Source organism: Myotis myotis, unplaced genomic scaffold, assembly GCF_014108235.1.
Source record: "Myotis myotis isolate mMyoMyo1 unplaced genomic scaffold, mMyoMyo1.p scaffold_m19_p_6, whole genome shotgun sequence".
Taxonomy (NCBI): Eukaryota; Metazoa; Chordata; class Mammalia; order Chiroptera; family Vespertilionidae; genus Myotis; species Myotis myotis.
The window spans coordinates 76653282-76678852 of record NW_023416368.1 but is presented as its reverse complement, the minus strand read 5'-3'; the positions used below and the strand labels follow the sequence as shown (position 1 = coordinate 76678852).

Sequence of the window (25571 nt, the reverse complement as noted above, 5' to 3'; positions counted from 1 at the left end):
CACCTTAATCCTGTCTTGGGCAGGAGCCTCTGCTTTCTGACTATCCTGCCTTTCTCTTTCTTAGCTCACTTCCCTGATTGAATGAAGCACGTTAATGGTGGAATGCATTTATAAGATCTTACATGTCTTAAAATGTCTTTACTTTTACCTTCATCCTTAACTGATGGTTTGAGATGTTTCCCCTCCAAACTTTGAAGGCATTCTACCAGTGCCCCCTAGTTTCAATGTGATGAAGTCCCAAACCATTCTTATTTCTGACCATTATATAGGACGGTCTTCTTGTCCTCTCTAGAAGTGTTTGAATTTTTCTCTGTACCCACTGTTTCAAATTTTACAAAGATGAGTGTTGGTGTGAGTCAGTTTTTACGCATTAGCCTAAGCCAGCGGTTCTCAACCTGTGGGTCACATATATAATTACATATTGTTTTTGTGATTAATCACTATGCTTTAATTATATTCAATTTTTAACAATGAAAATATATCCTGCATATCAGATATTTACATTACGATTCATAACAGTAGCAAAATTACAGTTATGAAGTAGCAATGAAAATAATTTTATGGTTGGGGGTCACCACAACACGAGGAACTGTATTAAAGGGTTGTGGCATTAGGAAGGTTGAGAACCACTGTCCTAGGCCCTCAGAAGAACCTTCAATCTGGAATCTCAGGTTCTATAATTCTGGGAAACTTCCTTACATTATTTCCTTCTCTTTCTCCCCTCTCTTTTCTTTTCTCCAAACTCTTGTTATTCAGATGTTGGACTTCCCAGACAAATTCTCTAGCTTTTCTAGCTTTTCTTTCCCAGCTTCTATCTTCTCAATTTTTTTTGTCCTACTTTTGGAGACATTTCCTTGAATTTATATTTCATACACTATTTTTAATTTTTAAAAAATATCTGCTACTATTTTTTTTTTAATTTCCAGGACTTTCTTATTCTGTGAAAAAATTTTCAGGATAGCACTTTCTTGTCTCATGGATGCAATACCTTCCTAAAGTTACTAATAATATTTTTTAAAATATATTTTTATTGATTTTAGAGAAGAAGGAAGAGGGAGAGAGAGATAGAAACATCAATGATGAGAGAGAATCATTGATCGGCTGCCTTCTGCACAACCCCTACTGGGGATTGAACCTGCAACCTGGGTATGGGCCCTTGACCAGAATTGAACCTGGGACCCTTCAGTCTGCAGGCTGATGCTCTAGCCACTGAGCCAAACTGGCTAGGGCTACTAATAATATTTTAAAGATATTTTCTTCTCCCTGTAATTGTGTCTTTTTCCTCTAAGTTTCTGATAGTCTGTTTTGGTCTTTGTTTTTATGGTAGAGAATTGTCTCTATAGTCTTGGTTATCTCTTCATGTTTAAAAGTGGAGGATTTGCCCTAACCAGTTTGGCTCAGTGGATAGAGAGTCAGCCTGCGGACTCAAGGGTCCCAGGTTCGAGTCTGGTCAAGGGCATGTACCTTGGTTGTGGGCACATCCCCAGTAGGGAGTGTGCAGGAGGCAGCTGATCGATGTTTCTCTCTCATCGATGTTTCTAATTCTCTATCCCTCTCCCTTTCTGTCTGTAAAAAAATCAACAAAATATTTAAAAAAAAAAAGAGTGGAGGACTAAAAAGCGATCTCAAAGCTCTGGAACATGGATGAGTCGTCAGCTTAGCTTCACTGGGTGGGGTTATCTGGATGGGCTGTTTTATTAGGAAACTCTGGTGTTTGTCTCTAAGATTTTTTTTCTTGTTGTATCATCTTCAGCCTTCTGTGTGGAGAGTCTAAGACAGACTGCCAGTGTTCTGGGAGCTGAAGGGGGAACGTGTGCCGGAAAGCGCTGTAGGTTGTCTGTCTCCTTCTCTGGACTGAGTGAGTTCAGCCATGTCCCCGCACACACTGGCTCTCTGCCCTAAACATGCCACCGTGCACCTCAGTGTGCAGACCGTGACCACTGGGAATTTCGCACATGTAGGAAACAGGCTCATGAATTCATTGTCTTTCTCTGGAAGCTCTCCGAGGCCCTTGAATGAGTAGAGGGAAGCTGCTGAGGGCCCAGACGAAAGGCAAATGGCCAGATCGCAGCCGGAGGCAGAGACTGAGCCAGGAAAACTACTCATGAGCAATAGCAGCCGTTCTGCCTTGGAGTCTCCAGGTCCCCATGTGTCACGTCAAAGATGAAGCCAGCATGCCAGTAGGTACCATATCTATGTGGGCATAGTTGACTCCCCATTTGGTCACGTTCCTTGCTGCCCACTGCCACAGCAGATGGACAGGGAAAGCTCTTCCCCCTCATCTCCCTCCCCACCCCCCTTCCTTGGGGACTGAAGTCCCAGCAGGTGCATCCTGCACCAGAGACTCTTCAAGATTCTGATGCTCTCTGACTGTGGGTTTGATTGAAGGGTCCCTCCTTTAAAAGCCGTCATCCCAGGGAGCGAGGTCTGTTTTCTCGCCTTCTCCTTTGAGGGGTCCCCTCTCCAGCCTCCTCCCCTGAGTTTGGGCACACCCTGAGCCTGTTCCACCGCACAACTGGTCTTCAGGCCGGTGGCGTATCTCCAGAGGCCACAGGCACTTTGCCGAGGGGGGTGAAAGCCCAAGCATCCAGGTGCCGACGTGCCAAGCCCACACCCTCGGCCTCTCTGAGGCCTGGCAGCTTCCCGGGCTCCTCTGGTGTTGACATTCCAGGATTCAGTTTAGCACATTCAAGCATGCAGTCTCGTATGACTAGCACAGCTTGGCCCACATTCAAACCCCACGCAGTCACTCCCAAGCGTTCCCTTCCAGGCACCAGGCCCTCTTGTGCCTCATCTGTTCTGATGGAAGGGGGAAGGGTACTTCTGTGGGAGCCAGGGGACCTGCCACTGGTGGGCAGTTGGAAGGAGATTGATCCCTCAAGTATACAGCAATTCTCTTAAAATTGCCAATGCGCTCTACATGGGAAGGAACTTTTGCAGGAACTCAACATAGATGTAGAATAGAAAGGTGTGCCTGGTACCCCCAGGGCTGCTCCATTGTACAAATCCAGGGGGTGCCATTCACTTGGTATTTGCTGGGAGTTGCACCCTGAGAGCTGCATTGCCCTGACACTGGCTGCTTCCTTCCTATGTTGTCATCCAGTCTCTGTGTCATTTGGGACACAGTGCTCTACCCCTCCGACAAACTTCAGGTTAGTCTCGTAGAATGTGAGAGCTGGAAGGGACCTTTGAGTACAGTGACAACATTATTAACCTCATTTTGGAGATGAGAAGGCTGTGGCCCGAAGAGCTGAAGTAACAGGCATCCCAGGCCGAAGGGGCAGGACCTGTAGCCAGAGTCTTGATTTATCTTTACCTCTGCCCTCCAAAGAATGGTCCATGGATGCAAGGGCAGCATCTCCAACCCCGACCCCAGCCCTGCTGAATCAGAACCTGCCTTTCAGCAAGACTCTCTGGTGACTGGCACGTGCACACGAAACTTCCCAGCACTGGCCTTCACCACATCCAGAAAGAAACAATGGAGGCCTCTAAAGGTGCCCTTGTTTTCAGAATAACCGAGACTCCCTCCACTCTGAAAGGAAAAGGATTGATGATACTGTAAAGGCGGGAGGGGCAGTGCGGAGATGTGTGCATTTTCCGAATCTAGTCACTGGAGAAGCTCACCTCTCCAGGTAGATGGCCTTTGGGGAGACATCTATTATCAAAATAATAAGCACCGAATAGTCTAGTAAAAGAGTCTCAGGTGTAAAGAAATACATGCCCAAATACAACCCTCCATTGTCATCAATTACTGCTACCCACGGTTGGCGTGCCCACCTGGGCGTGAGCAGGAATGTTTAACTTGCCCTCGATTCTTTCTCTGACACAGGTAGATCCGTAGTTCCCACAATTCTACCAGGTTTTCTTCTCTTTTAAATATATGTTTATTGATTTCAGAGAGGAAGGGAGAGGGAGAGAGAGATAGAAACATCAATGATGAGAGAGAATCATTGACTGGCTGCCTCCTGCATGCCCCACACTGGAATCAAGCCTGCAACCAAGGCATGTGCCCTGACCAGGAATCGAATCATGACTTCCTGTTTCATAGGTTGATGCTCAACCGCTGAACCATGCTGGTGAGGTCTACCAGGTTTTCAAAAACTTCTTTCTCCTACAGCTTTTGATTTGAGAGAGGTGGGGGAAGGAGAGAGGGAGAGAGAATATGAGAATCAATTGCCTTGGACTATGTCTCCCAGGCAGTAGTCATCAGCTTTCCTCCTACCAGCTATACACAGCTTTTTTTTTGTCTTCTAGCTCGAGGCAAAAGCTGCCTTTTCCTCCACATGATGCCAGAAGACAAACATCCTGGTCACATAATTGGCCCCCTTTCCAGCAGTAATACCCCATATGTTTCTTCCAAGGAGGAAATAACTGAAAGGACTTTTCTATAAACTATGCAGCAAGATTTGAAAATATTTGGAGCGGGTTTTATCTTGGAGGGTATCTAGAACACGGTCTTATCCAGATTTCATGGACCATCGTCAATTTTCTCTTTGTCCCTAATCAGATTAAACTGTGTGGTTGGGAAGAGGGGCGGGAGGCAATTGGATTATGACATAACTTAGACTGAAGACAAACTGGTGCAAATTCATACTGTCCTGGGTAATTCCTCTGGAATGGGGAGAAATGTGAAAGAAACGCATGAACCGCAGGTCAGTGGGTTGCACCGACTGCGAGTGGGATGATGCTTCCAGAGAAAGTGAGCGGTCTCTTCTCAATCGTCCCTGTGACGTGGTGATGCTGATGTCGCTGTATTTTGATAATGACGCCTCATTTATCTGGTGGCGGCAGGTAAAGCAGTGCTTCGCAGACAACACATTCCCTTTTGTCATTAACACACTCAAGTGTGTGTGTTTTTAATCTTTATTGTTGGAAGTATTACATATGTCCCCTTTCTCCCCCCATTGACCTCTTCTAGCCCATCTCCGCCCCTGGCCTTCACCACCCTATTCTCTGTGTCCATGGGTTATGCATATATGCATACGAGTTCTTTGGTTAATTTCTTCCCACCCACCTACCCAACTCCCCCTTCCCTCTGAGACACACAAGGTTTTATTTTTGCAAGTTGGGCGGTGTGCCAGCTAAAATGATCATTTATCTGCTTTCTGAAGTAGAGCTAATTGGCTAAAATGTAATAGTTTTAATGGATTAGAGCCACCATTTATGGCGATTGTCAGTAACTGTGGAGGGATTCACCTGAACCCAGTCTCTGATGGAGTTCCCTGCCTAACTCTAGCCAGTCCTCACTTTCCTGGAAGATGGGTCTGTTGTGAGTAGAAGCCGTGTTGGAGTCCATGGGAACACTGCACAAGACTCTTGCTCACGACGTTAACCTCCTGAAAAGCCTCCCATGTGCCCCTTGATTCTGCCCTGGGTGTTCCAGCATCTCCTTCCCTTCTGGCCTCAGTCCGCCCTGCTCTCCTGAATCCATGTTAGCGTCAACCTGTGCCTCTTACCAGGGCTCAGACTCTACCCCAGCTCCTTCCCCATTTGTTCTGCTCTGCTGCACTGGGGCCCGCCCCACCCTGACAGACCACTCTGGGTTGCATTCTTCAGGCAGTTAACAAATAGCCCCCCTGCCAGCGCCAGCTCTTAGGAACCTTCTCTGCTTTGGCTGGAGTTAAGGGCCACGGCTCCTGATAGCAACAGGGTAATTTCATTTGAGCAAAACAAAGAGTTAGAGGAGAGAGCCATGAACCCAACAGGATGGTAGTCCTCGGCCCTCATTTGGCCTCTGGGTTATATAGAAGTGTGTTGCTTACTTTCCAACTATTTGGAGATTTTCCAGATTTCTTTCTGTTATTGATTTCTAATTTAATTTCATGGTGGTCAGAGAATAGACGCTGTACGATTTCAGCACTTGTACGATTATGAAGACTTGTCTTGTGGCTCAGGATATGATCTGCCTCGGTAATGTTCCAAGTACACTAGCGATGGATTTGTACGCTGATGCTCTGCGGAGCGTTCTATCAATATTAGTTTATAAAGTTGGCTGGCATGTTGTTCCAGTCTTCTAGGCCCTTTCTGAGTTTCTCTACTTGTCCTATCCATTATTGAGAAGGGGTGCGGAAGTTTCCAAGTATAAATATGGAACTGGCTATTTCTCCGTTCGGTTCTATCAGCTTTTGCTTTGTGAATTTTGTGAAACTTTTTTTTATTAGCATAACTAGGGTTGTCCTGTCCTCTTGATGAATGAACTGCTCTATCCATGCGATGGCTCTCTTTATCTCTGGAAATATTCCTTGCTCTGAACTTCGTCTGATATTAATACAGCAACTCTGGCTTTCTTTAGGTTAGAGTTGACAAGTGTATGTTTTCCATGCTTTCACTTCAAACCTACTGTGACTTTACTGTATATGTAAGGCAAATTTCTTTACAGACTCATAGATACAGATAACAAAGTTATGGTCACCAGATGGAGGAGGTCTAGGGGGGAGGGATGAAAAAGGGAAAGGATAAAAAAAAATTGGCTGTTACAAAAAAAAATAGTCACAGGGATGTAAAGTATCTCAAGGACAAGCATTTGAATGATTGCGTTGTGAGTTCCACTTGACATTTCTTTTCCCACAACATTATTTTCACTTGAAATAACTATTGGCAGGTAAACTATGGTTAATCACACTTGGTTATCTGGTGGATATTTTCTCAATAGTTAACACAATGATCTGTACCTTCAGAAAAAAGCAATTGACAATATTTGTTGCCAATCATAAGATAAGATTCGGGGTGGGGGTGGGGGGCATGGAATTTTGTAGAACTTGTATCCTCTATCATAAAGTTGGCAGATTCCCAAAACTTTAAGACCTTCCTGATGACATTGGTAGAGATTTTAACAAATGTGATTTTTTTTGTTATTACAAAGATAACTTGTCAACATTTTGGGAGACCTGCTTGACTCAATGAAAAATATTTTCAAAATGACCAATGCCTGATGCCACCAAATCATGTAAAAGATACACTGAAAGTATGAGACAGAAGCATATTTTAATATGGCAGAATATTTAAAAAACTCACCAATCGTGGACATGGACAGCACTGTAGGGGTGGAGGGGCATGGGTGAGGTGGTAGAGGGCATAGAGTCATGGTCACAGAAAAAATTAAAATTTAAAAATAGTTCACCAATATGGTTTCAGAATCCACACGACAACTAACCTTTAAGAAACTACTGCCTGTCAAGATGGTCATATTAAAGACTACCCAGTAACTATCTGAAAAGGCTATGAAAATACTCTTCTGTATTCCCACTCTATATCAGTATGAGACTGTATTTTCTTTATATACAGCAACCGAAAAGATATCTTGTGGCCAACTGGATGCAGAAACAGACAAGAGAGTCCAGCTGTCTTCCATTAAGTCAGAGAATAAAGAGATTGGCAAATGTGTCAAATAATGGCACTCTTCTCAATTTTATTTTGCAAGTTGTTTTTTCATAAAAAATGTTATTTATATTAACATATAATAGGTTTATTATTGTTACTTTCAAATAGATCAGTAAATAATTATTTACAACTATGATCACTTTTAAATTTTGACTATAGTAGCAATAGGTATAACTCACATAAATTATAATAATTTTTAAGAGCATAGGAGCCTGAGATCAAAATGTTTGAGAAGCCCCGACTCTAATGAACACTCCTGACAGGTGACAAAGCCAGGTCTCTTGTCCGGCTGACTCTCAAACCCACGTTGCTCCCGCGGCACAGTGTTACCTCCTTACCCAAAAGTCTCATCAGTATTAAAATGGCCAATAAAATGGAGTCCCCAAAACTTTATGGTTTTACCCATAATGTTTACATTTTTTCAGCGTTCAGATATTTTTCTTTGGTGAAACACAAGTTTCTTGTCCCTAAAGCTTTAGAACCCCACGAAGGAGTCAAGATGACTCTTTGGCTATGGAATCAAAAGGAAAGGAGGTTGCTCAGTCATCCACTTCTGCCACCAGTAACAATCTGTTGAGTTTTATAGTGTATTTAAAGCCCAAACAGTTGGGAGATGGTTTTTATTAGATTTTACAAAACAGAAGTAATTCTCATTATTTGGCTCCAGGGTTGTCTCTCGTCCACTTGGTGCCAAGAATTAAATTTATGTTCTGGGGGGGCCAGCTTTGCTGGGGGACATTCTCAGGAGGAAGTCTTGCATGCCTCTCCGCAGCACTGCGTTCTCGGCAACCTCCCGCAGGCTCCTGTGCAGCTTTTCCATCTCCTTGTACTCACTTTTGACGTCTGCGGAGGAGCAGAAAGCACGCAGCGGGAGTTAGCGTCCTGTTCACAAACGTCCCCGGCAAACAGATCCCCTGAGAATCATGTTGTGACCTGAGTCACTGGTCCCAGCATGTGAGGGTCTGGGTTAAAGCTTGAAGGTCAGATCGTCCAATAGGTTTGTTTTTTACCGATAACCTGACCAAACCCAGCGTTCTCCCTCCTACCATCAGGCTCATCTCAGCATAGGGGCCACCGTCAAATAACAAATCCTACCCAGAAAACAGGCCTGGGCTGGTCCTGCTGGGTCTAGACCAGTGATGGCGAACCTATGACACGCGTGTCAGAGGTGACACGCGAACTCATTTTTTTTGGTTGATTTTTCTCTGTTAAATGGCATTTAAATATATAAAATAAATATCAAAAATATAAGTCTTTGTTTTACTATGGTTACAAATATCAAAAAATTTCTACATGTGACATGGCACCAGAGTTAAGTTAGGGCTTTTCAAAATGCTGACACGCCGAGCTCAAAAGGTTCGCCATCACTGGGTTAGGGCCTCAAAGAGCTCAGTGGCAGGAGGTGCCCTGCCCACAGCATACTAAACTCCCCGAAGCCCTTCCCGGCCCTCCTCTCCTCCCGGCCTCGCCTGCAGCCGTCCCCATGCTAAGTGGATTGGCTCTCCTGTGCCGTGAACTTGTCTAGGCTGTGGTGCCCGTGTCTGTGGTCAAGCATGATGTGGGTGTTTCTGTGAGTGTGTTTTTGGATGAAATGTGCATTGAAACTGGTAGGCCTTGCGGAAAGCAGGTTGCCCGCCTCATCTGATCACAGGAAGGCCAACTGGAACAAAAGGCCAGCCTCTCCGAGCAAGAGGGTATCCCCTGCTTTATTTCTCTCCAGGGCACTGTCACCCGTCCGCAGGCCCGCTGTCTTGTTTATAGTTTGGCTTATTGCCTGCCTTCTCCTCCACCCCCCTCGTCCGCCCCCGGGCTGTAAGCTCTGTCAGCAGAGATTTTTGTCTGCACTGCTCACGGCTACATTCTCGACACTAGGACACGGCCCAGCACCGCGGTGGAGATGGTAGTCACTGTGGAGCGAAGCACACTGCCCAGTCTAACCAGCCAGGCAGCACTCCGAGCAGGGCGTTCAGAGCTCTTGGGCAGCTGCCACGGTGCTCCCTGCATGGGGTATATTTGCTGCTGATGGCCAAGGAAAGGACATGGTCTTAAATTACGGCAGGAGCAATTTATGTCAAACTCGGAACATTTCAGTGTGTGAGGCCTGGGCAGCTGAAGAACTTTGGTGAGTAGGAGTTCTTTAACGAAGGCACAGTTGGCCCCAGCTGGTGGCTGAGTTGGTTGGAGCATCATCATCCTGTACACCAAAAGGTTGTGGGTTCGGTTCCTGGCCAGGGCATATGCCTAGGTTGTGGGTTCGATCCCTGGTCGGGGTGTGTACAGGAGGCAACTGATCAATGTTTCTCACATCATCTTCCTTCTCTCTCTGTCTCTCTCTGTCTCTCTCTCTCTTTCTCTCTCTCTCTCATCAATAAGAAAAACATCTCCTTGGGTGAGGATTTTTTTAAAAAGGCACAGTTGGATGACTGTAACCTTAGAACAGGTTTTTGTGAAGGCCTGGACAGAGGGTCATGAGAGAGTTCAATAAGCCACATGGTGAGGGTGCGGTGTCTCCTTCCCGAGAGAGCATTCGGAGCGAGCAGGACAGGTGTTTAGCAGTGGCGGCTGTGGCTTTTACTTTGGAAATAGCTCCGGCCACTCTCCCCCCGGCACGCTCAGTGACACACAGCAGCGGCACCCGATGTCCTGTCTTTCCAGCAGGCACCCGTGCACATGGTTTCAAGCGTGAAAGGCACAACATAGACAGATGGCAAAGTAAATCTCCCACCCTCCCTGCCCCCCAGTTCCTTTCCTTAGAGGTAACCAGTGTGGCCAGTTTCTCGTGTATCCCGTGGAGATTTTTACGCATGTACACAGGTGTTGCCTTTTTTCTCTCTCACAAATGGCAACACACTACACACATGTTTCTTACTTTGCTTTTCCAATTTACAATATATTATGGAGATCGCTTCATGCTGCTACTGTATATCAAGCTACTTAATTCTTTGTGACAATTGCACAGCCCTCCGCTAGTTGTGTACCAAGTTACCATAACCCAGCGGTTCTCAACCTGTGGGTCGCGACCCCTTTGGTGGTCGAACGACCCTTTCACAGGGGTCACCTAATACCATCAGAAAACACATATATAATTACATATTGTTTTTGTGATTCATCACTATGCTTTCATGATGTTCAATTTGTAACAATGAAATTGGGGGTCACCGCAACATGAGGACCTGTACTAACGGGTCGCGGCGTTAGGAAGGTTGGGAACCGCTGCCATAACCAGTGCTCTGCTGATAGGTACTTCCCATTCTGATATCATAAGTTACAGATTGGAATGTGCCCCTTGCCAGCTATGGATCCTTGGGCACATTGTCTCATCTGCGTCTCTGTTTCTGCATCTGCGAAATGGAGCAATAACATCTGTCTCTGAGGGCTGATGTGAGGATTCGATGAGATGTTGAGCATAAAGCCCAAGGACCGTGCTGGGTCTCAGTGGGGTTCCAGCAAAGGGTGGGGCAGTCATAGTTGTCTTCATCATCTCTTTCCCTTCCCCTGGAATTTCTTCCTAAATTTATTTAAATCCAGGAAAGAGCCACCACACGTGCAGGGGGAGGGGGGTATCTGCAAGATCATCACCCTTTATGCAAAGATTTTATGTATTTACCTGCAAGCTCCTTGTAGAGACCATCCCCCTGGGATGAAGCAAGGGTCAGCATGGTGGCGATACTGCCCTTCACCTTCTCCGTGATTCCATGCTGCACAACAAAGGATGGTCCTTCTGTTAGGATGGCACAGCCCACAGGAAAGGGAATCTTAGGAAAGGGGCCCCACCCAACTCCCCAATCCGAGTGTGCAGACTGGGGCTGCCCAAGTCAAAGTCAGGTCCAAGGCGGGCCACCTTAGAGCGCACAGATGACTCAGGAGTCATCAGGGCAACATCTCTGTGGGGTCCCACCTGTCTCAGCACCTCCTTTCTAGCCTTTGCGAGGGGTTGTCCCTCCCTCTGGTGCTGACGGACTGAATCAGGACCTAACGAGGCTGCATGGAAGTATGGGAGAGATCACAGCACCCGAAGCGATTGCAAAGAGGGAACATGCACTCATTGTCCACCGTCCTATCATGCATTTAGTCACGGGATGCGTGTTTATTGAGTACCTGCTTTGTGCGAGACACCAGCTGGCAATCCTGATTTTTCTTCCCAACTTTTGGACAAATATCTTCTTTGCTCCTCCCACTCCTTCTGTCATCTAAAACCATGTTCTCTCTTCCAACCAGCTCTTGCCTCCCTTTGAAAAATACCCGATTCTCTCCTCTAGTCTGACGAAGCCTAGTTTTGAACCTGGATCTTCTGATTCCAAGTCTTATGCTTTTCTCTTCAACATACCGGGCCTAAAACCCCAAGCTCCAGCCTCAGCTCCAGCTCTGAGCCTTAGCTAGTAACTTGGGTGTCAGCTCCCTTGTCCGTAAGGTCAGGGAATGGGGATGCTCTGTGGTCTTGCCCTATTTCAACTTCCTACACTTAACCTCATTTAAGATACTTTTTTAAAAAAATGTATTTTATTGATTTTTTACAGAGAGGAAGGGAGAGGGATAGAAAGTTAGAAACATCGATGAGAGAGAAACATCGATCAGCTGCCTCCTGCACACTCCCTACTGGAGATGTGCCCGCAACCAAGGTACATGCCCTTGACCGGAATCGAACCTGGGACCCTTGAGTTCGCAGGCCGATGCTCTATCCACTGAGTCAAACCGGTTAGGGCTAAGATACATTTTTATATGATCAATGTACTAATCTTTTTTTTTTTAAGTGGAATTGTCTTCTTGGGCACCTGAAGGGCCGATTTCTATATACCCAATGAGGACTGGATGTTGTAGAGTCTGGCCAATTTCTGCATATGCTTGCAGACTGTGATAATACGTTAAATGACAGAAAGTAAATTGCTACTGGTAAACCAGAAACCCCTTAGCCTCTTCCAAGAGAAAGTTCGTGTTTTGCAGTGTGGGTAAGTGTACTTTCCAGAACTGCAGTGGGGTAGAAGCAGGTTGGAGACGTTTTAGGAAGTCGGTTGGTCCAGAGATGGATCCAAAGAGCAACTAGCCAGGCTGCTCAGGAGGTTAGGAGAGGGCCAGCAAAGCCTGGAGTCTGTAAAGGCAGGAGACTGTGGAAACTCACATGGCCAGGGGCCAACAGTGGCTTGGACTGAAACAAAGATTTTATATGACTTGCGGAGGGGGTGGCAGGCTGAGACCTAGAACTGAGACGAGACGGTCCAAGTGGGCTTGACAGCAGCACTTAGTTTTGAGGAAACGCTAGGAACTGACTTCCAAGATAGACAGAAGCAAACCTAAATCTATGCTGGGCACTGTAAGTGGCTGATTGACATTTATTTATTGATGTTTTATGTAGATAAGACACTTCCCTCATTTAAAAAAAAAATCTGTGTTGAGATTAAGCTATTGTTGGAGATGCTGGAGCCTGGTTCCCTGCTCCCAAATCCTACTTCTGAAACTTTCTAGCTATGTGGCCTGTGTTACACCTCCCTGCCTCAGTTTTCTTATCCACAAAATGGGAACAATAATAGTGCAGTCATCCCTCAGTATCACAGGGGATTGGTTCCAGGACCCCATCACAGACACCAAAATCTGAGGATGCTCGAATCCCTCCTATGAAATGGTGTAGTGTTTGCATGTAGGCGACAGCAGGGCACATCGCACATCACTCATTCACCCGGATTGGGTGTAATGCTTGGTGAATTCAAGTTTTGCTTTTTGGAACTTTTGGGGACTTTTTCCCGACTATTTTCAATCCGTGTGGAACGTGACACCTGCGGATATGGAGGACTGACTGTACCCACCTCACAGACTTGCTGGGGATGAAGCGGGCTAATGCATAGGAAAGACTTAGGATCCCATCTAGATACTGCAGTTCTGATCACTTACTAAAGGGGAAAGATGCAGAAGGCTGGAGGGGCTGCATTTCCGAAGTCACAGCCCCGGAGAGGAGACTGACTCCATCACACGCTGGCAGTGAAGGGAGAATGCCCAGCGCCAGCTGGCCTCCTCTCCTGGCACCGTGGGCTTTGGTTGGACCCACTTTGCGGAAGACGTCTGACTCTACTTTGGCCCAAATGACCACCACTTCTCCCATCTCCTGTGCTGGCTTCCTCCCCCTCCCTCGCCCCAGAAGCCCCCCAGGGACTGGAATGCAGGCTGTGGGGTGGAATAAATACCTTCAGCTGCTGAAACTGGTGCTGCATCCTTTCTTGAGCCCTTTCAAACATGCCCTCAGCCACCTGCCGGTCCACCCCTCTTCTGATGACATCTTTCATCCTCTCACACGCTTTTTTGCCAGTGATCTGGGCTGCCTCTGGCAAAAATGATAGTCACAGTTACACCACAGCAAGGGCTTGTGCAGAAACCATTAGCATCAGCAATAAAGACAAGCAAAGAAACCATATATATACAGGTACATATATACACACACACACACATATATAGATGCACACACATATATTTATGTAGGTAGTACCATTTTCTACACAGTGGAAATAGTTTAATAGCATGGTACAAAAATTAACACTCTCAATATTTAGATAGCTATCATTCAGAAAATCGAATGAGTGAATTAAGCAGAAGCTTACAAAATTCCAACCCCTGGCCTCCCCAAGAAAATAAGGGGCCACCAAAATGAGAAGAAGATATCAAGTAAGTTACAAATACTTAAAAAAAAATAAGAATGAGAACTGGGTGATGGATTTTATATTTTAACTGGAGGCCCAGGGCACAAAATTTATGCACTGGTGTCCTTCAGCCCAGCCTGTGTCCTCTTGAAGTCCGGGAGCCCTCGGGGGATGTCTGACTGATGGCTTAGTGCTGTCTCGGAGGTGGGGGAGGCTCCTGCCACCACCGCTGCGCTTGCCAGCCTGTGAGCCTGGCTTCTGGCTGAGCAAGGCTCCCCCTGTGGGAGCGCACTGCATTGAGCGTCTGTTCCCTGGTGGTCAGCGCACCTCATAGTGACCGGTCGTTCTGCCGTTCGGTCGATTTGCATATTAGCCTTTTATTAGGTAGGATTAGCTGCGACGTAGCACGAAGAGGAGAATCCAAGGTGTGTAGGCAAAGGAAGGACAGAGGGGACTGGCAACAGATAAAAATGGTTCAAGAACTACCTCTCCCCACACCTTGCAATTGTTTGAATTGTTAGCTCTTAGTTTGTAGACCAAGGGTGTTAGGGGGACGTAGGACTTAGGGGACTTTGAGGGGAGCCACGGGAAAGGATGCTGTACAGACAGAGGGAGGGAGCAGAACTGCCTCCATCCGGAGCCCCACCTTCGTAGCAGGGCTTCAGGTCGTTCTGAACAGAGCTGGTGAGCGACTCATAGATCCTCCTCTTCTTCCGGAGGATGTGGCCCTCCAGGCCCCCCAGGATGGCGCTTATCTGAGAATCCGCATGAACAAAAATGCCATTTGTGACAATTCCTCCAACAGAAATAGGTCAGGCATCCCTGTCCATAGTCACCATGTCCCTCTGCCTTGTGGTACAGGCGGCTCCCCACAGCTGGACTGTGTCCTCCCCATGTCCTCCCCACAGCTAGCCTGCGAGCCTCTCACAGGCAGAAACTGTGTCTTCAGCATCTTTACATCCCAAAGTGCTGCCCACGGTGCCTGGCACCTACAGACATCCCATTAAACATTTGCTGAGTTGGGCTCTGGCACATGTGAGATCCTGAAACTGGACCTTTTGCGGGGGGACAGTGGGGGAGGAACAGGCTCTCTCTCTAACGTTGCCATGGGATGTGGGCTGGGAGGTGCTATGGACTGAATACGGTGTGCATGGCACCTCCTGCCACTGAGCTCTTGTGCCCCCTCTTCAATTCATATATTGAAATCCTACCCGCCAATGTGATGGCAGTAGGTGGTGGCCCTTTGGGAGGAAATGAGGTCATGAGGAGGGCGCTCTCCTGGTTGGGATTGCTCCCCTATAGAGGAGCCCTAGAGCGCCCCCTCGCCCCTCTGCCATGTGGGGGTACGGAGAGAAGACCGCCTCTGCACCAGGAAGCAGGTCCAACCAGATACCAAGTCTGCTTGCGCCTAGACCTGGACTTCCAGCGCCCAGAGCCGTGAGAAACGCATTTCTGTTGTTTGCAAGCCGCCGAGTTTATAGTGTTTTGCGAGAGCAGCCCAGATGGACTCAGGCAGCCTTGGAGACTATGGGCCACAGGCAAAAGCCTTGGGCACTCAAAACTAGAAAACGATCTGCAACAATATGATACTTTACGCCTCACTGCTTTGGATGATACTTCAAAATATTGGCAAAAATGATAGGAAGGTTACTGAAAGCATCACAACTGGATTCCAGTGTTTGTACATCTAAGGAGCCTTTGAAGATTCTTCCTGGAAACGGATCTACTGTGCAACCTCGGCGTTTACCCTCGGTTGCAGGGGGAGGAAGCTGGCCTGGCGTCCTCCGCCTCCACGGCTGAGTCAGGACCGCTGCTCTCCCCCCACCCATCTCTGTTGTGTAGCTCACAGCTCCTGCTATGAGTTCCGCAGACCCCAGACACGGCAGGGGGACAAGTCCGGAGAGACAGGCAGGGTCCCAGAACCTGTGGGGAAGAAACCCACCACCCAACCTCATTCCTCTGTTCACAATCTACGGATCTTACCTCCTGGATCAGGAAACTTTTTTTGTAGCTATCATATTTCCAGCCATTTCTTATCCCAATTTCTGTCATTTTCTCCTGGAGAGAGTGCTTAAAAGCATCTATGTGAGGCATCAAAGCTGAACCAGTGGGCGTTCCAGTCCTACAGACGAAAGCAACGTAATATGTCAGAGGCGTCAGTGGCTATTGTGAGGCTAAAACAAAGAGGAAACCAGCTGGTATCCTTGTATTCATTTGAAGAGAAGGAGGACAAGAAAGGATTGTATCACATTCCTATCACATGTCGGGCCTTGTGCTGCACCAGGCCCTTGACAACAAAACTTACGAAATCAGTGCAATGATGCCCATTTTACAGATAAGAAAACTGAGGTTCAGAGGAAATTGCTGATGGGGTCAAGGCCACACAGCTAGTAAGTGGCGGAGCCAGGCTTTGGACACTGATCTGTTTAATCTCAACACTCAGGCTTTCCATTGCCCAGCTGTTTCCACTCGAAAGAATGGGACTTGAACTATCCCTGAGGAGACAGGTAAGATTTAGGAAAATGACAAGAAGGAGGGCTTTTCCACCATATGCACAAGATAGTGAAGGAAGCGTCAGCACATCCCAGGAATAAGAAGCAGCAGGTGTAGAAGAGAGGGCGTCGGCTTGAAATCCTAGCTCTTCACTTATGAGATGGGCGGATCTCAGTTTGTTCACCAGTGAAAAGACAGAAACCACCCAGCCAGTGTTGCTCAGTGATTAAGAGTTGACCTATGAACCAGGAGGTCACGGTTCAATTCCTGGTCAGGGCACATGCCTGGGTTGCAGGCTCAGTCCCCAGTGTGGGGCGAGCAGGAGGCAGCCAATCAATGGTTCCCTCATCAATGTTTCTCTCTCTCCTTCCCGAACCCTTCCTCTCTCTGAAATCGATAAAAATATATTAAAAAGAAAAAGACAGAGGGTTATTGGGAGGATGCGATGATATAACACACCCAAAATGCTTAGCATGGTTCCTGGTACATTTCTGTTGCTCCCTCTCAGCTGGCTAAAGCAGAGGACCAATACTGGGCCACAGCTCGGGGAGAGGTCAGAAAGGCCAGTTGGAGGCAGGTGGAATGTCTTGAAAGCCATTCTAAGGAATTTGGTGGGATGGGGTGGGGTGGGGTAGGGTGGGGTGGATATACGAGAAATAGTATGATCCCAAAAGAGTTCAAAGGAAGGTGGGGGTGGCAAAGGGGCGCACTGAGTAAGAATCAAGCGAAGCTGGAATGGTGCGAGCAGGTGGTGAACCTGGTGAAATGCTAGAGGCAAAGGCGGGAGGCTGGGGACAGGTTGGAAGTTTAGGAAATGATGTTTCTGTGGATGGAGAGAAGGATTGGCGGTCAAGGAAGAATGGAAGGAGGGGACGCGTGGAGGCACACCCCCCTCCCACGCCACGTTGGGGAGCATGCAGGATGGGAGCAAACAGCGTCCTCCGTGAGTCACTTCTCTTTTTTGCATTCAGGGAAATTTATGGAGGCCGTGTGTTTGCTTAACTCCACACTGTCCAACCAAAATACCCTCTCCTGGGCTTGGATCCATAAGAAAGTTTATCCCCTGCTGCATGTGTGAGATATTTGAAAAAATAATGGGAATCATAACATTAGTCTGAAGGCAACATCTCCATCTGCGCTCCAGGTCACCATGGGAAATTTTTGAAGTAAAGCAAACCAGGAAGGCTTTTGTGTTTGGCCAAAGAGTACATTTTCCTCCTCGAGTTGCAAGCGACTCTTTACACTTCCAAATCCCAAGTACAAATTCTTAAAGACGAGACTCTGGCCCAACATTCTTCAGATGTTCGTTCACAGAGGAATATGAGGAAAAGATCTTTTACCTAAAAATGCCTCCAAAAACAGGATCAATCTGGTCATAGATGGGCTGAGTGAGGGCTTCATTCAGATCTATTCTTGCCAGAGTCCTGGAGGCATAGACGCCATTTTTCAGGCAAACAGCCTTCAGAGTTTGGTGAAAGCCTTGGTTGCCTCTACTCCTCTAGGTAAACAAACAACACGTTAGTAGAGTTAGTGGGCATTAACCAGACAAGCACAGGATCAGAATCGCATTGCCTTTGGCCAAAGGCTATTACCAAGAATCACAGTAGCAGCAACATAATCTTTTAACTCATGACTAAGCTAGACAGAGAGGGTAGCAGTCGTGTCTTAAGTCGGTGGGGTGCCCTGTCCTGGGTTTGCAAAGCGCCCTGTAGTCACTTTGCTCACAGCTCTTCTCATACAGTGTTGCATTTGTCTGTTTATTCATTAGGCTTCGCTACTGGACCATCAGCCCGCTGAGATCAGGCACAGTGTGTCTCATCCAATACCCTGATGTCCTTGCCATCTGGCAAGGGCATAAGGAGTGCTTGGTAAATATTTTTTAAATGAGCAGTTATTAAATGAAAATGTGCTACGACCCTACTGGGAGTATCTGTTTCAGGTTTTTGCAAGTATAGTCCAAGTTTTTTTTTTTAATACTTTTTGTTAAATATTTAATGAAATGCAATTTGATTTATGTATCGTTGCAATATTTTTTCCCAGAGAAATAAGTTCACAAGTCAGAGGGGAAAATATCATGAAGCTAGAGTTATAAGAGACATTGATAAATTTTAGCCAGATGGTGATCCTTAATAAAGAGAATAAAAACACATTGACTCTGCCCTGGGCGGGTAGCTCAGCTGGTTGGAGAGTCATCCCATATACCAAAAGGTTGTGGGTTTGATTCCTGGTCAGGGCACATACCTCGGTTTGGGGTTCAATCCCCAGTCAGGGCATGCATGAGAGGCAACCAATCCCTGTTTCTTTCCCACATTGATGCCTCTCTCTCTCTCTCTCTCTCTCTCTCTCTCTCTCTCTCTCTCTCTCTCTCTCTTCCTCTCTTTCTAAAAATCAATAAAAGCCTATCTCGGATGAGGATCTTAAATAATAATAATACATTTGCACTAACCAAAATTTCAGTAGTGGGCTTTGGATCATTCTTCAATGATATATGTTTTAAGGGAATATCTTTCAAGTGAATGGCTGTGTAGCATGATACAACTGGCATCATTCTAACCATCTTTCTATCTATGTATCTATCTATCTAACTATCTATCTTATTAGTCTTCCCTTTTCACTTATACTATAACATGAGCATTTCCTTAATTCATTGTAACATACTTAGAAAAAAAATCATTTTAATAACCACATAATACATCCTATGGACATATCATAGTTCATTTTACTATTCTTTTGTTATTAGACATTTGGGTTATTTTACTATTGTTACATAATGACATGAGGTTAACATATAAATGTTTGCCCAAACTTCTGATCACAAAGGCAAGTTGCTATCAAATAGGAACACCTAGGGTATGCTGATCGTCACAGAGAAAGAAGCTGATGAGAGAGGGGACAATTCATGGAATGAGGACCTGGTGACGCCTGACGATGGCGAACACGCTCCTTCCTTTCACAAGCAATCGTCTCTTACCTATCTCCTGCTATGAAACCAATGACCCCAAACTTGGCGGCTTAAAACAACAATAAACATCTCTCCTCTCTCACAGATTCTGTGGGTCAGGAATTCAGATTGGCGTTGGCTGGCTGGTGTTTCACAGTTCGCTTGGTGGCCAGGCTCTGTGGCCAAGGTTAAAGTGCAGATAAGTGCCACCAGAGAAGAGACCAGTGCAGGATTCAAGGTCACGGAGGTCAGGTAATATGCACACCAGGCTCAAGTGGTGCAGTGTTTACTTACAGCAAGAGGAGGGGACGTGTGCACAAGATCCAGCCAGCCTCTGGCAGTGACTGGGCCCCCCAAGGCCAGCGGATCCACTCCCCAGCCGATGCAGGTGCTAGAGTTGCACGCAGGGCACTTTGTGCTGCAGCAGAAGATCCCACCCCCCTCCCATGGTTCAGAAATACAGAAAACGGGGGCTTGCCTGAGGGCCTCTGATGCCTGCCCTAAGCAGAACAAAGGAGTGCACACTGAGCACGAAATGGAAAGATATCCCCACACAAGCAGAGAAGCCCAGCACAGGCTGGGAGGGTCTTTATCTCTTGGTAGAAAGCGTTCCAGGCCCAAGGCCCATTCTTATGTGGCCAAGTGAGTGTCCAAAGGCTGCATGTACTACGGGCCTTTCCCAACGCCAGCCAGTCTGTCTCAGGGCTTCTCTGTGAGGTTCCGTCAGGTGTCGGCTGGGATTATGGTCACCTGTCTGGGGCTAGAGAATCTGCTTCCACGGACACTCACGACAGGGCGGGGAAGGTGGTGCTGGCTGTGGGTGAGGACCTCGGCCCCTTTCCACACGGGCCTCTCCACACAGCTGCTTGGCTTCAGCACAGGGAGGCTGGCTCCCTGCGAGCGAGTGATCCAAGACACCAGCGTGGAAGCCTCAGCCGCCCTTGGTGACCGAGCCTCAGAAGTCACACACTGTCCCTTCGGCAGCACCCTGCTGCCCACAGAGGCCAGCTCTGTCTGCGTCAATGAGGGGGAGACTCCCCAGGGCGCGAATACTGGGGTGAGGCTCCCGCGGCCATCTCGGAGGCTGCCGATCACAGTCACCAATGAGCACTCTTCATGGTCAAATCCATTGCCTTTTTATCACCCCGATTTCCCTCAGGAGCATCTAACGTTCTGCTTAACAACCGATGTGTGATCTTTCCTGCTTAGTTTTCTTATTAGAAAATAAGAACTGACGCTTTACATTACAAATAAGTACAAAAAATAAGAATATAAGCAGTACACGATTTCCCCTTCTCCTACTACTTCTCAGATTCATCTTTCTCTGCCCCCTCTCCTGGCTCCTTTTTATTCTGCTCCCTAAACGTGGCCTTTGTTTGAGGTTATAGTGTATCATTGTCCTTCTCTCTATTCTTCAATACCTTGCACTCCTATAGGTCCGAGTATCAATTCTCTGCAGGTGACTACCAAGTCCTGACCTTGGGGATCAGGCAGACGTCACCAGACATCACAGGTTTTCCCCGGGAAGGGTCACTCACCACCAGACAGGCCCCGAGGATCCGTCGGTAGGAAGTCCTGGCATTTCTGACCCCTTCTTGCAGAGGCCGGGAGATGTGGGCAAAGCACTGGTCGATGGCCTTCTCCAGCAGTTGTATTTTCTCGTCCACAAATCTCCGCAGGCCACTCAGGTGCAAGTGTTCGCTCTAGGGACAGGGTCATAAGGAGCATGAGGCCACCCCCACCCTCGAGGCACTTTCTCCTCACACGTTGCTCCCTTTAAGCATGGTTCAGCCTGAGCAAACCACCCACAGTTGACTTCTCCCTATCCTCCAGTGAATGAACTTCCTTAAGCTTTGAGGGACTGGAGAATAGAACAACTGTATGCCTCCTGCAACTTACCTCAGGTGTACAATCCATCAGGCTATGTGGGGGAGCAGCTATCCCAATAAAAACCCAATTGTTACTAAAACAAACTTTTCCAGTGACATCTGAATCAACACACATTGAAGGAGCTTTGACTTTGCACAAAGCAGTTTCGGAGTCTGGTGTTTCTCAAACTTTAATGTGCAAACAAATCCCCAGGAGAATTTGTTCAAGTCTGAGGGCCAGGGCTTTTCTATTTCTAAAACCCCCAGGGGAGGCGGATCTTCTGGGCCCTGGACCACACTTTGAATAACAAAGCTACAGGACCCAAAATAAGGCTCTGTCCCTTCTTCAAAGGAGAATACAGTGTAGTGAGGGAGGAAAATATCTATTCAAGTAATAAAAGGGAGGGGCCACCAGGGACAGCCGTGGATTTTAGGTTCAAACTGGGAACCGTAGTGTCTGTTCCCTGTGTGAGAACCTTGGGGGATGTGCAGCAGGCAAAAGCCACACTCTTGGCACTTAAGGTCCTTCAGAGCCAAACATGCCATTACTTTTGTGACCTCATGCCTTTGCACATGCTGTTCCCACCTTCTCATCCTTCCAGACAAAGCTCAACAGTCAGTTCCCATGCGATGCCTTCCCTGACTCCCCCAGGCAGAGTTGGGGCTCTCTTTCCCACGTTCCCTGCTTTTCGGACATCCCTGCGCCACAGCATTCCTCCTGTTGTGCAACGTCTCTCTCATCCCACGTCTCCTTCCCTGGACTAGGAACTTGCTGAAGGGAGAGACTACGTTATTCATGTTTGTTTATTCCAAGGCAAGGCACAGAGAGCGCAGTCCAGAAACATTTATAGAGTGAATGAGTAGCATGGAGAACTATGGATAATGTAGGTTTATAGATTCTATTCCAAACTTGATGGAAGAAATAGCTCTTGAATTGATGTGTGACCTTAACAGATGACTTAGCTTCTCTGCATCTCGATTGTACCGTCTTTGAAATAAGTAGATGGGGCTGAATGATCCTGAAAACAGCCTCAAACTCCCGTACTCTGTGAGTCTTAGAGTTGATGAGCCTTAGAGTTTAAGGACACTATTTAGCTTTAGGCATGCCTTGGGGATTTTTGTGGTTTCACTGGTAAGAATTCTATAAGCCATACTTTTATTTTTTTCTCTGGTGTCCTCTAGATTCTTTTGAATTTGTGGCTGGTGATCAAAATGAAATAAGAGCGAAGTCATGAAAAGAAAATCTATGGGCAGGATTCTCAGGAAGTCTCACTCTCACCAAATCCCTGTTGGGGGAAAAAATGATAAGAAAGGAAAGGGCTGAAGATAAAAGAACAGTAAAAAAGGGGGGGCTGGCAACTACTTTGAGTAAATGCAGGACTCATTTGACACTGAGACATCATAACCAACTTCCTATTGACTCTTTAAAAATAATGAGTAGAACTCTGTTCATTTAAAATCACTAACTGCCCAAACTCTAATTTGTTTTTGTTTTGAGGCACAATCTTAAAAAATGATCAATCACATATATTTTTAGGTTTGATATTTTTAAGAATGCAAAAGAACTGACAAAACTCTTGCCTTCCAACTTTCCATAAAAAATTAAGGCTGCGACCAATATCTGAGGCCAAAGAATTTTGAAGAAAGCTGCTGGCAACTCCCTCTAAAGGTTATCACGGAAGCGCCAACCCACCCCCTCCTCTGTGTTCTCTATGGCCTGGAGTCTGGTTGCGAGGATGGGACTGAGCCGCTACAAGGGCCGCACCTCCGCATCAGCGGAGAAGAGCATGTGGGGCTGGCACTGCGAGTCTGATTGCAAAATGCCTCGTCCGTGTGTTTGTAAAATAAACCAACCACACACAGCACCACATCTGATTGGTTTTCCATCAGCACTTCCAAAAGCAATCTTATCCTGGGCAGGGAGGCAACTTTCACCCTGAAGAACTTTTTCGGGAAGGTAGAAGGTTAAACCTTTCCCCAGTATTTCAGAGGACAAAAGTCAAATTGGAAAATCTCAGATTCCAGGAGGGTCTGCCCCCACCCCCCCCCCACACACACACAGAACTAGACCAAAACAAAGCATAAGAAGTATGATCTTTTTTTAAAAAAAAGACAGTGAATCTTGCCCTATAGTTCACTTGTATATAGAATTTTAAAAACGTGGACATTTGACCAAAACTGCGTAGACCAGTGGTCGGCAAACTCGTTAGTCAACAGAGCCAAATATCAACAGTACAACGATTGAAATTTCCTTTGAGAGCCAAATTTTTTAAACTTAAACTATATAGGTAGGTACATTATTATTAACTTATTTAGGGTACTCCTAAGGCTTAGGAAGAGCCACACTCAAGGGGCCAGAAAGCCGCATGTGGCTCGCGAGCCGCAGTTTGCCGACCACTGGCGTAGACCATCTGTAGTCGGCATTGCTTACTTTTCACGTTGAAGTCAGGTCTCCATTATCTGCCTCTCCTTGCCACTCCCAGGGCCATCCCAGGCTCACTGTCCCTCATTCTCAGGACCTTGAACTCTCATCGAGCCCTACGGGTCCACTTTCTCTACCCCTTTCCTGCTCTGCATATCAGCAAGGCAGACAACTTGTAGAAATCTGGTGGTGAAAGCAAGTGTGGAAATAAACACCAACCAGCGGGGAACACAGGAAGCCTACTTATCAGAGGTTGCTATGGCCAGGCAGGCAGCCACCGTCACTTGTGTTTGGCAGAGACTCAAAAGCAGGTGGTGGAAAGGCTTCGGGTGGGTCCTGATTGGAGGCCAAGGGCTTGGGAAGCTGTAGGTGGGCTAACAGGAGTGGGGGTCCTGTGTGACTCAGTAGAGTGTGTACTTGGCCTTCTCCAGTTGGTCCTAAAATGGTTGCATGGATAAAGATGAGGGAAGCTGTCGTTATTCATTAAGGTCCGGCCATTTGGGGTCTATTGTTATAGAAGTTATTGTTTAGCTTCTTGGATTGTTACAAGAGATAGTAGTCTGACTTCCTACAAGTCTAACTGACAGCATGCTGGCTTCCTGAGCTGTTCCTTGTCAATAAGAGGTTGGTTTCCTAAACAGGTTGCTGCAGGCTGTGGGTCAGATTTTTTTCTTTATACAGTTGACCCTTGAACAATATGGAGTTAGGGGAGCTGGCCCTTGTGCAGCCGAAAATCCGCTTTTGACTCTACTAAACTACTAATGGCCTGCTGTTGACCCGAAGCCTCACCGATAACATAAACAGTCAATTAGTCTTATAATACATTACGCAAGGAAAAAGAAAATGTTCTTAATAAAATAATAAGGAAAATACATTTACAGCACTACATGTATTTATTGAAAAAAATAACATCTAAAGAGACACGTGTAGTTTAAACCTGTGTTTTTCAAGGGTCAAGTGTATATGACTGTCTTTGTAAGTCAGTTCTTCCCAAGGAAGAAATGCAATTGGTGCTTGATTCCAGCAACAGCTGCTTCTCCCAAACTCTCTTACGCTTCTACTTTTGCAGCTTATCCCTCTAAAAAACAAAACACCCAGCAAAGAGATAAACTTGTTCATTCCTATGAGAAAAGTAATTCTAACTGGTTATTGGGAAGGCCTGCATTCTAACTGTGAAGGTAAATATCTGAACTCTTTGCTGAAAGTCCCCCTTGCTTCCCTTCCTCTCACGCATTTGCTGCCTGAGTTTGAGGGTCTGACAGCACCAGGGCATGACGGGACTCCACAGACAGATACAAACTTGGAGGACTGTGTGCATACCCACGCCTCTGCAGGATAACCAAGACCTGTCTGCATTCCACTAGATTTACAGCAGTTCTCAACTTGTGGGTCGTGACCACTTTGGAGGTCGAACGACCCTTTCCCAGGGGTCACCTAAGACCATCCTGCATATCAGATATTTACATTACGATTCATAACAGTAGCAACATTACAGTTATGAAGTAGCAACGAAAATAATTTTATGGTTGGGTCACAACATGAGGAACTGTATTTAAAGGGCCAGAAGGTTGAGAACCACTCCACTAGAAGTAAATAAACCACTCCTGCCATCGCTAAACACATTCCATCTTATGCAAGTCTCAGGAAAGGGGAAAGTAGCCACTGACTATTTTTACTTTTTCCTCTTAGTCCTTTTGTCCTAGGGAAAATGCTCTTTCTTTTTTTACTCAAATGTTATCATTTTAACCCTCTCATTATCTTTTTCTCCTCTTCAGATTCTCTGAGCTCAGTATCGTCCTTTGATATGGAAAGAAAAATAATATCATGATTTCCTAACTTTACAA

The 25571-nt window shown here is 46.5% G+C and overlaps 1 protein-coding gene across 1 annotated transcript in view; it reads right to left on the bottom strand.

The window, feature by feature from the left end:
- Positions 1-7469: 7469 nt before the first annotated feature.
- Positions 7470-25571, bottom strand: part of NUGGC (nuclear GTPase, germinal center associated) — a 39809-nt gene continuing 21707 nt past the window's right edge. The window contains exons 12-18 of the mRNA XM_036314671.1: positions 20976-21140; positions 17837-17994; positions 15987-16125; positions 14650-14758; positions 13554-13690; positions 10988-11078; positions 7470-8223 (exon numbers count right to left, since the gene is read on the bottom strand). Coding sequence (XP_036170564.1) covers positions 8084-8223; positions 10988-11078; positions 13554-13690; positions 14650-14758; positions 15987-16125; positions 17837-17994; positions 20976-21140 — 939 coding nt within the window. The 3' untranslated portion in view covers positions 7470-8083. The remainder of the gene's footprint in view (positions 8224-10987; positions 11079-13553; positions 13691-14649; positions 14759-15986; positions 16126-17836; positions 17995-20975; positions 21141-25571) is intronic.